Source organism: Sinohyriopsis cumingii, chromosome 15 (assembly GCF_028554795.1).
Source record: "Sinohyriopsis cumingii isolate HCF-2022 chromosome 15, ASM2855479v2, whole genome shotgun sequence".
Taxonomy (NCBI): Eukaryota; Metazoa; Mollusca; class Bivalvia; order Unionida; family Unionidae; genus Sinohyriopsis; species Sinohyriopsis cumingii.
This window is the reverse complement of record NC_142975.1, coordinates 111,566,705-111,578,472: the sequence shown is the minus strand read 5'-3', so window position 1 is coordinate 111,578,472 and position 11,768 is coordinate 111,566,705. Positions and strand designations below refer to the sequence as shown.

Here is an 11,768-nt window from a genome sequence, read left to right as displayed (position 1 = left end):
AATAAAAATAATTTGTTCTTAAATAAATAAATGTAATAATTCATATTGTTTGCTTAATTTATGTTCATAGCTAGAAAAGTTATGAAAATAGCTACATGTTCGTACCGCTAATATCTGTAACGAAGAAATGGTTCGTAAAATGGCCGCTGAAGTATGTAACTTTTAAATATTATCAAAATATTCATGCTAAAGAAACTATTACATATATTTCCGCTGGAACAAAAAATGTTACTGACTTTTTAACGTTGTATCATATATTTTATTCATGTTGTTTATGTTCTTGTGCCATCAGAGTATACATCTTACTTAATTTCGAAGGGTCACATATTTTCGATTCGCATTCTCACGTGGTAAAATAAAAAATTTGTCCTTTACTGTTGTCATTGGTTAGCCAATGAGAATTGCCTAGATTCTTAAAATTAGTAATCCGGTACTGGAAAGAACTAAAAATAATGCGAACGGAAAATGACCAAAAATATTCTTAACTATCTCCATTTGTCTGACGCTATCCATAACATTCAAAGCTTGATTCTGCAACTTCGAAGCATTTGCGTTGCTATTTTCCCGCTGTAGAAGTGGGGATTCCAACAAAATGATGTATAAACAGTTGTGAACTTTTGTTGATGCTCCAGAGTTTTTTGGTAAGCTTTGGAAAAAAGTAAGAGACATGCATGTACGGAAAATATTTGTTATGAGTTAATAAATTTCCAAACTGAAGAGTCAGTTGATCCTTGACCCCAAAATCTAGGGAGTCAAAACTAAAATCTCAAGAGTAAATTCGTTTGGACAGTCATGAGCCCATAGCTGTGATCCCTTATTATTGGTGGAAACAAATGATGTTTAAGATTTATTGTCTCGTGCTGAATAATGAGAAATACCTGTTCAGTATTTTGTAAGATATATACAATCACATTTTTCTAAAAGTGTTTTTCTTTCTAAGTTACTATGTATATATTTTGTATATGAAACAGACAGAGGATTATTTTATAGGCGTTATCATCATCATCATCGTCGTCATCATCATCATCATCATCATCAATCCCTTAACCCAAGAGGTCATTGGGGCACCACAGTTGACTTTACAACCAATTCTCTCCATCTTTTCCTGTTCTTTACTGCCCTATGGGAATCTCCAAATCCAATGCCTGTCCGCTCTTAATGCTGTCCTACTCTATACGCCTTCTTTATTATATTTTCAACATATTCTCTTATCAACTGCTCAAATAATTTTATATGCAAAAATATACCCATTCAACTATGAAGGTTATATATTATTCAGATATCAGTGATGTACATCACAGAATTGTGAGTTCACTTTTTCACTTGTCCTTAAATTTTCTAACAAATTTCGTAGATTGACACTTCTCCTCAGAGCTGACAAATTTAAGAGAAATTCTGGTACTAGTAAATTCATTTGCAGATTCAATAATCAGAAGAGTATCATTCCTTTGACAAGTTATACTCCTTCGGAATAATGCAATTATGGCTATTACATTTATATAGTGATGCAACCCTTTGGAGTCTCAGGGTCAGAAAATTCATCACCATTAGGTCATGTCTGAGACAGAGACAGAAAAGAAAATATACTTTTTTGAGCCATTGTTATTTTAAAGTTCAGATGTCTGCACTGAGTGTTATGTCCATTTAATTTTATTCTGAATGATCCATTAATTAAAAATGAGATTTTAAACATTTTGGCAATTTAAGCAAATTATTCACCAATAAAACACAATCCCATGCCGAAAACTGCCTTAGTGAGAAGCCTTGTATTCCCGTTTTGTCTAACTGATTTTAATTTAAAGCTCAATCAAACAAATGCCAACATTTTATCAGAAATTAATCCAGTGAAGTCATAAATGATTCTGAACTTTTAAACATCCCGCTAAATGGGTCAGCTTGCCAATAAAACAGTTTAAGTTGGTCCACTTACGTTGACAACCGGCTTTGCGAGCAGCCATAATGATATGCTCCAGTTCTGACCAGTTGATTATAATTTGATGTCCAAACATACCAATGCTGATATTTGATCAAATGGCAGTCCATTCATGTCATAATTGTTTCCTCTTCCTCTGTCATAAACGTAAAACGTAATCTCAAAACATTTCAACCTAAGTCAGCTGAATCTAAGCCAGACTTCTGTCAACTGTTAGCTCCACCTAGTTCATATATATCTTCCATTGGTGCTATATTATTGGCCATCAAGGTTTAAACTGCTGTCAAGCAGATGTCAATCAGTGCCTCCTACAGTAAATTTTTTATGGACAGAGTATTCTTGGCAAGAAACAAAGCTGGATGTGAATCAAGGGTAATTAAGATTGATGTTTCAGCCCAAACCTATGTGCAAAAGTCAAAATTTCTGTGCATCAAAAATGGGTCATTTTTAAATTCCACTTGTCAAAACCCGAGGGTATGCGTCTATTGAAAACCCATTGAGTACGCTTTAATGATACTGTAAATAGTTGAAAATTACTTAGATTTAATTGCCAGAGATATTGTAAATAAGGTTTATAGCACTTACCCAAGATCCCAAGGCCAGGGGACAACATATCCCTCACCCCACCAGATTTGGGGGAACCCACCATTTTAAAGGATAAAGGAAAATAATAGATGCTTCCCAATAAGGTAACTAGCAGATGAAATTCTGCCCATTTCACCTGGATGATTGGCAGCCTGGTAGTTTCTTCTATATGCAGCCACCAATACTGACCATTTTGAACAAGGCACACTGAATCAAAATCAACTTATAAATTAATAATATTGATACTAACATAATGCCTGATTTGTGTTCTATTTATGTATGTATATTTTTTAACAGTATCTTAAGATTCAATGAATTTATTTTAACTTCCAAACACCATTTAAACTCAATGGTACATCTGCCATTATACCACAGATATGGCCGCTGATGACATCATTCCAGAACTATCTGGAGCACATAATGCACCAAAAGCGCTATAAACATAAACTCTGACAGTTTTGCTACCTTAACTTTGTAGTCCCACTGAAATGTCATATATTCCTTGTATGCTTACATTATTGCAGTAAAAGCTTCATCAAGTGCTCAAGTCAGCCATGACAATTATAACATGTTTGAATAACTGGCAAAGCTGAAACAAGCTGCACCATAGAATTTTCTGTTCTGGACCTTGCTCTCATATAACCTTAGTGTATGCTCATTATCTGCCAGCATTTATTATAATAAATACTTATGATTTCTGAGTTACTTTTCTTTTCAAAATAACAAATCATAAATAAATGACAAATTATGTATTTGCATACATTTAGTCATCATTTCAACCTCAGAATGAACTAAATCTTAAGCCATAGGGGTGATTTTAACCTTGATACATTAAACTAAACTACGAGAAGCTACTGGCAAGCTTTCTCATGTACCCACATTGGCTGAGCCCTAGACTCGAACATAAGCAGACAGGTGAGACAGCAGTGATCCCTAACAGTGAGTGTTTTAGGCCACTGGGCCACTCAGGGGCCCTATATGTAAAGTAATTGACTTGTATCTTTGATACTTAATTTACTCTCTTAGATGTCTTCAGACAGGATCAACCAGTGACATTTTACAATTGGTTGTTTTCTGTGAAAAATTATTTAAATTTTACTGCTCCCCTTTTGATGTAAAATGTTGACTGCTCCTTTATTCCTTAGTCAACTAAATTATGTTAATAATGTACTTGGATTTAATCATATACTGGCTAGGTTCATACCTTTTTTTAAGTCAGTGACATTTAGCTTATTGTTATATGGCTATTGTACAGGACTCGAAATTAGCGGTAGTCTGCAAGTGTGAGGTTACAAAATAAATTTCACTTTGGATTAGTTATTTTCATAATTTCAACGGTCCAATGGCTGGTAAGATTTCAGTTGTTGCCAGTCAGCTTGTGGAGAAGATTCAGTAATACATTTCTCAGTCTACTAGTTCTTCTGGAAACTTAGTCTTTGTAAAACAGACTTCACTCCCCTGCATTGTCACTCCAGCTCCCAAACAACAAGGATCAATGTTAGCTGTATATTTTGAATTTGTCTTTTCATGTGTTGTATATTTGTACAGGTAAACCCCATTACAGCTCAATTGTTGTGGTCCATATAGTGCCATTACATTATGTAAATAATGAAACAAGTGTGTTAACTGAAGAAAGTTTTGCATGTATGTCATCTAGGCTGTTTGAGGATATACACAAAACTACAGGTTTCACTGACACTGATGTATATTAAACGAAAAGTACCTGAAATAGTGATTACAATGTTTACGTTTTGGTGGAAACCTGGCATGGATACACACATATCTAAGAAAATCATCACATGAATACATTAATAGTAAAAGTACATAAGAACTCCCCCACAATGCATTTGTCACAGGAAATCCATAATAATTCATTGGAAATGCGCATCATTTTATTCATCACTTAATCGACCATAATGACTGTCTGAATTCAAGGAATAATGTAAAGAAAGATTATTATATATGTGTCGTGTTTGTAGTTAGTGTTGCATAAATTTCAAACATCTAGAATTTTCTCAGCTAGATATCAATTGAATCCAAATCCTTATTTGTTTGCTAATAAACTTTTACATTTTATAAACAAATTTATGCCAGACATTCAAAAATAATTGTTATAAATTTCCAACATGATTTATAATTTAACAACAATAAAGTGCCTAAATTAGACATGGGAGTTTCTAATATGAAATTTGACTGCTCTGGTGGCCTAGTGGTTAGAGCATCTGTCTTGGATGTGGGAGGTTGTGGGTTCGATTCCCAGCCAAGTCATACCAAAGACTTACAAAAATGATACTAACAGCTGCCTCGCTTGGCGCTCAGCATTAAGAGGTTAGTGTTAGGACTGGTTTGCCTGGTGTCAGGATGATGTGACTGGGTGGGACATCATGCTGCATGTCTTCAGCATGATGCCCCAGTGCTAGACATCACTATAAACTGCCACACTGCAGACATTGTAGTGATATGACTGAAAAATTGTTAAAGCTACGTTAAAAATCCAGATCACAAACACAAAACACAATATGAAATTCATATTTAGCCTTGAAAAATAAAAATTAAAACATCCATGGTATTGACTTCATATTGTACCGAGATTTACATTTTGACAGATGTGAAACGCCTGTAAACACTGTGATGTGGCAACCATGCTCACTTTGGGAGTGCACCATTATGATTTTACTATTCACACACATCCCTCTTGTTTGTTTGTACCCCCTACCAAGTTTAAAAACAATGGCATCAGTGATATAAAAAGTGCACAAAACTGAGTAATTTCAATGATTGATTTATAAGTTTTAACCTGATTGTAGCTAGAGGGTATCAAACACTGTCAACTTGTTGATGTTTTGAATTAAACAGGAGTTACTTCATTGACACAGTTGCCATATTTGCATGGATGGGTCTATGTTTTCAAGCAACATATGATGTTCACAATCTTGATAATAATTCCAGAAATTTTGGAGTTACCTCTCTTTGAACACATGTATACGAGAGTTCCTCCTTTTTATTCATTTTATTTGTTTTAGAAATATTAATACTGGACATTGCAAACAATGGACATGGACAACAGTTTTAACAAAATGGACTGTTCTAGAAGCCACAAAAGGTCAGTGTAGTTGTTTACAGTGAGACCATTCATTTGCTTTGAAATGCCAATAAGTCGACAGTATTATGACCCTTTTGCCACAGTTTAGAAATTATAAATCAGTGAATGAAATTTTTGTGTATTTTTAATCGTTGATGCTTTTCATTTTTTAAATCTGTTGGGGGAAGATACAAACAAAAGGGAGGGTGTGCAAATAATATAATAAGTAAAGACGAATATTTGCAAATAAAAGTAGAGGAAAAAATAATGAAATTGAAAAATATCTTGATAACTGTGGCTTTGCATGTCTGTACCCCCCCCCAAAAAAAAAAAACAGAACAAAACGGAGAATTGCATGTTTGATTATAGCAACATATACCTCCATTCAGATGGCTTAAATACTTATGTTCCAGAGTAAAATTGCCTGCGACAGTATGTGTCACATTCATCATAAAGATGAAAGGTAATAAATCTTATCGGTAATTTAGCCAGCATTACGATGACAGTGATCTGAAGGTGTCTACATTTCTTAGGACCTAATGTGAAAATAAAAAAGATCAAACTTAATTTGAACATAAAAGACTTAAATTTTTTTTGTTTATTGTTGTAATTAAAGAAGTGCTTTGTTATAGGAGCAACCACTTTTTTTTATGGGATTGATTTCATGATTTCATGATTTGCAAGTTAAATTATTTTCAGCTTGAGCATTAAACTTATTTTAACAGTGGTATTGATTGGCAGCATGTGTGTGTGTTTATGTCATTTGATTGAACAGGCTTTAGTTGTCGATTGTTTGCACTGCAGTGAACAACAGTTGTATATATTGCATGCAAAAAGTGCAGAAATAATTGCTATATTGCTAAAGCAGGTTAGATTAACAATTCAATAATTATCTTTGTTTCAGAGCCCACATTTTAAAAAAATGACAAGCCAACTTATACATCCACTGAAGACCTATTTTCAGATTTACAGTGAACACTTATGAATAGAAACTTCATCATTTTTAAATGAATACAGATATTTAATCTATTATCTTCAAGAATATTATTCATATCACCAGATTAACAAGTACAACTCTTATTTACTGCAGCAATAAAACTTTAATAGTATCGCTCAAATATATATAAAAAAAAATAGACTAATTTCCTTTTTTATATTCTAGTTCTTTTAATCATTTTTTCATTAACCCTGTGCACCATGTTTCTCAGCATTAAATTCACTGTTTGCTGGCCTTTTCTTTGGAGCTCCAAACCTGGTATATTACTGCTTATTGTTAACAGTACATGACCGGATTTTCCTCCATTCCTTTCAGTAAAATGTCTTTCAAATTAAGACTAAAAGCCAAATTAAAACTAATCAATTAAGTCAATTTCCTATTATTTCGGGGTCATTTTGCCGTATGACCTGAAGCAAGTCAAGTAAGGAATTTGGTTAATTATGTAATTGATCACATCTCTACTCCATCTTGCCCATTTAACCTATGAACTGAGCAATGATTGCTGACAAGACCTAATTGACTATATACATGTGTACATCATGCAGCAACCTGTATTTTAGTTGATTTATTTAGTATAAAGACCGTTCTGGTGGCCAAGTGTTTAGAGCAGATGCAGGAGTTCGTGGGTTTGAAGCCTGGCTGAGTCATACCCAAGACTTATAAAAATGGTACAAAGGGTTGCCTTGCTACGCATTCAGCATTAAGAGGTTAGTGTTAGGACTGGTTGGCCTTGTGTCAGGATAATGTGATTTCATGGGACATCATGCTATATCACCATAAACTGCCACACTGCAGACATCGTAGCGATATGACTGATTTTTTTTAAAGCTACGTTAAAAATCCAAATCACACTCACACCAAGTAACTTTATACATCAGTATCTAAACCATTATTGGCCAAATTTGGCAACATCTAAAATGATTTTCTCCAAATTTTCAAAACATCTTGGTTAAACTCATTGTCATAAGCAGTATCATAAAAATGAATATGGTAATGAAGTTGGAGGAGAGTGTCTTCTCAGGTAGGGTCACAGGGATTACAGGTAGTTGGTCATTCATTAATGATAGTAATGTTGATAGGCTTAATCAAAAACACAGATTTATTTACATTTGACTAATAAATGCTGATAGTAGTTTTTATCTTTTTTGTCATGGCAACAAGAACTATATACATGTATATTTGACTGAAATTGAGACTTCTGTATTGAACTTTAGATGCTTTAGGAAAATATAATAATCAAAAGAATCACCTACATCTACAGTCACCAGTGGCACTTTGGCATGAACATGGGACATAGATAATATTGAATGCAGAAATGTCCTCCACCTCCTCATCATCATTGCTGTTTTTCACTGCAAATCTTTTTTATTGCAGGAAAAATGTGATCTAAATCCAGATAAGGAAAAGCCAGTTTGTACAGTTCCAGGAAACAAACTTGAAAAATGGCTAAACAAGAGCATGAAAATTCAAATGACAGACAAAAGGACATTGATAGGTACCATGCGTACTTAACCATATATTCTCATTGACAGGTCTTGACAGTTGTTTGTTCTGATTGTTACTCCTGACAAGCTGCATCAATACAGATTAAGGGAGTGTATTATGTATGGCAGATCTGGGTCTGTGCTATCTGCATTTTACTTGTCTTATAAGCACGTATATATGATACATTTCTCAACTTGGTATATAAGAAGCCACTACAGGAATTAGTGATCCATGCTTTTTTTGAATCAGTAAATTATAAATGTCATGATTAGCATGTGTTTGTGTGTGGTATCTCAGTTCTATTTTGTCAGTTTTTTTATGTATACTGCATTACCTATTGGATTCAACTGCATAGACCCAGATAGGCCAATGCATAATGTGCAGACTGATCTGGTTCAATGCAGTTTGCTAGGAGTAATCAGTAGAACAAACAGCATAGACCCAGATCTGCCAGAACTATATGCAACAGCAGATCAGGGTCTATGTTGTTTGTAGTTGATCCTAATTAATCAGCAAGTATATAGATAGATACGTTTTCTTTTTACTGCTTTAAATGCTAAAAAATGGAAGATAAAATTTAATACTTGTTTCATTTTTAAGGGTTAAGGAATCAAACAGTAATGAGCTATCGCATACATAATTTTTTTATGTGAAAGACAAGGTGTATAAAATACTTCTAAAGATGAGCTGCTCATAAAAAAAATTCATGATACAAGAACTTTCTACAATGCATCTTTAGTTTTGCAGGGATGGTCCTGGCTTTTAAAAAGTTGTTGCCAAAAAATCATCATCCTCAATATTTTGTCGCCAATTTTCAAAAGTAGTGAATATTTTTCTAAGTCTATCAATGTAATAGGCAGTGAAAATTGAAAAAGATGGGATAGTTATTACTTTATTGACAACAAGCAATACAGCCATAATATTACAAAATAAATCGTTACATGACTGTTTTGCACTACTTCCATGGTCTTTGCATCCCGCATCACCATTAGTGCATAGGTATGATTGTTATCACCTGAAATAAATGCATTATCAAATGTAAAATATCTACTTTCCTGACATCTACAGTCTCTCTCTCTCTCGCTAATATTTTAAAGAAACTTCAGGTATTAAGCAAATCTGTATTATATTATTTTCCAAATAATATTTTTGTAAGGAACGTTTGTTAATGACATTTTAATACTAAAACCCTATGATCGTACTTTGCAATGTAAGATAAGTGATGTATAATGTGACCGTTGATTTCGTGCATTTAGGAATTAAATGCCTCCCCCCACAATTTTATGGCTAGCTTCACAAAGTACATCTCTGTCAACCAGGAGTTCAGAAATTTATTTTTGCCGTGCTTTACATGCTTTGCTTGTAGTGAATTGCTTCCTAAATCCCAAGAATGATCACTGAATGCTGTAGAATATTTCTTGACATATACCGTTTATAAAATTATTAAATTACCATCATTAAATTAAAAGAAGGAATGAAGAAACATATCACAGAGCATATGTACCCCTCCCAGATCATTTGCAATAAATGTTATTTAGTAAGCAGTGTTTTATGCATATATGAGTTAACAATAAGGAAATACAATGGAATGTAAAATGTGGGAAATAGCTATCACATGTATGGTAGCTTGAGACCACATTTAAACTGTTAACATAAATTCACACCCATTTTAGGCATTGTTAGTTATAACTGAAAAGGGCATTGTTTGTTTGTCAATCAGTTGCTAGTGCTTTCACTCACTGTAGAACAGGTGCTTTCTTTGAAGTGTGTCGAAGAGGCTTGAGTCTAACCTCTAGCTATTGTGCAGTTTGGGCACAGCTGACCACAATGTGAAATGGGGGCATGTTGGGGGTTTGGATAATGCACTCCACAGGAAGAAACGGTGTGTCCTTTGACAATTTCACGTGTATTGGACCTGAATAAAATGAATATTTAGTGAAAACAATGTTTAAATATTCTGCAAAAAACTTCCCTATGGTAGGTTCCAATCTGCATGTTTTCGGATTCAATCTCCCAGCTTGGTTCTTGAAAAGATATATTTTTTGCATGACATGCTAGAATAGCTGTACAGTATTAACTAAATTTGTTCAACAAATATTTTAATTCTTTGGAAATCTTTGTCATTTGAATCTTCAACACAAAAGGGGCATTTTTTGTTGGAACATATTCAGATTTCTTGGAACTTTTGGAATTGAAAGGACGTTTAGGAAATAGGAATTCACTTACCATGCTGTAAGATAATTTAATTCTTTCACTCCTGTGTTTTGAGAAATAAATTATTTTCAATTATGCAAAACTTGTTTGTTTTCCAATTTTTTGTTGCATATTTAGGTCCCTGGAGTTGTAACATGGGATAGATGGCAAAAGTAAAAGATCAATGAGCAAAATTAACATATACTACTTACCCCGCCTGGATTCATGTTTGGTGACACACTCCTCCTTCAAAATATCACAACCAGTTGTAACTAAATTGACGACTTGTGCCTTGATGCACATATCACAGAACATCTGCTTTACCGTTGTATCATATCTCAGCCACAGACACCCAAGTTTCCAGCTGTCGTGAGATTTTCGGGAACTTTTGACACATCATGTTGTGGTGTTGCACTTGAAGCATTACTACCATCACTACATGTAGATGACGTTGGACTGTCAGGTATAACATCAGGTTCAGTGACTGTGTTTGAAGAATTTGCACTAAATTCAAATGCTGTTAATTTTATTAAACTTACTCTTAGGATGGGATGATGAACATGCAACATCTAACTTACGTTTACCCATGATAATGGTGCACTGTTGACAGTATATAATTCTGATTGAGATGTTTTTCCATTTGCTTTGTATATATACACAGCAATCAGTACTTCAGAGGTAATCAGTTTTCTCTGAAGTTTCAGCGAAACTATTTTATTGGTATATTAAAAAAAGAACAACGATTAGCCATCGTTCAATTATTTGTTGCTGTTTCTGTTCGCATCTTCAGAGGTCGGTCAATTGTAGGTATAGTCCGGTGGCATGACAGTGTATCACAGCATACAGCACTCAGGCCTGATGTCAACATAAGCAGATTATGATGCAACAATGCACTGTAAAGATGGGTTTATCAATACAAACAAAGGATTTGTTTATGTAACATAGATTCCAGTGCATTGTGTATCCAAGTTTATCGCTTCCTTTCATGGTCCCTTTGAATTTCTCCACTCCAAATCCATGATTGTATGTACAAATTAAACAGCTAAAAAGGCTGTTGCCAAAAAAATTCGCCAGATGGTATATTTTGTTGCCAATAAGGAAAAACAATTGCAATTTTGCTACATTGGCAAAGCCCAGGACGATCCCTGGTCAAGTCAGCGCTAATTATATGTAACCCTGGCAATATGTTTCTGATGCATAGGTTACATGCTTTACTTTGTCCACAAAGTTTAGAGTTTCCAGTAGAAGTACTGTATGTCGATGATCTTCAAATAGGTATGAGGCATACATGGGAATAAATATTAATAATTTATTAGTCTTTGAACAACTTGAAAATAAAATTCTGCATTTCGCCAGTGTTATCAATGTTTTCTCATTCAAATTAGATTTTTCTTTTTCTTCAGTAAACCTCAATGGCACTTCACAGGCCTGATTTGAAATCTGAAAAGGGTCCCAGGCATTCGGGTATTGGATTTGTTTTTTAGCACCTGAGT

General features: G+C 34.1%; 1 protein-coding gene across 2 annotated transcripts in view; it reads left to right on the top strand.

Moving 5' to 3' along the window:
* The window catches only part of LOC149782491 (N-alpha-acetyltransferase 38, NatC auxiliary subunit-like), a 42,148-nt gene that overhangs the window by 23,937 nt on the left and 6,443 nt on the right, over window positions 1–11,768 (top strand). The window contains exons 1-2 of one of the 2 annotated variants that reach the window (XM_089933911.1): window positions 113–151; window positions 7,972–8,092. In XM_089933911.1, coding sequence (XP_089790037.1) covers window positions 128–151; window positions 7,972–8,092 — 145 coding nt within the window. In that variant the 5' untranslated portion in view covers window positions 113–127. Of the gene's footprint in view, window positions 1–112; window positions 152–7,971; window positions 8,093–11,768 lie in introns of those variants that run through there. The other variant, XM_089933910.1, reaches the window with a different exon arrangement.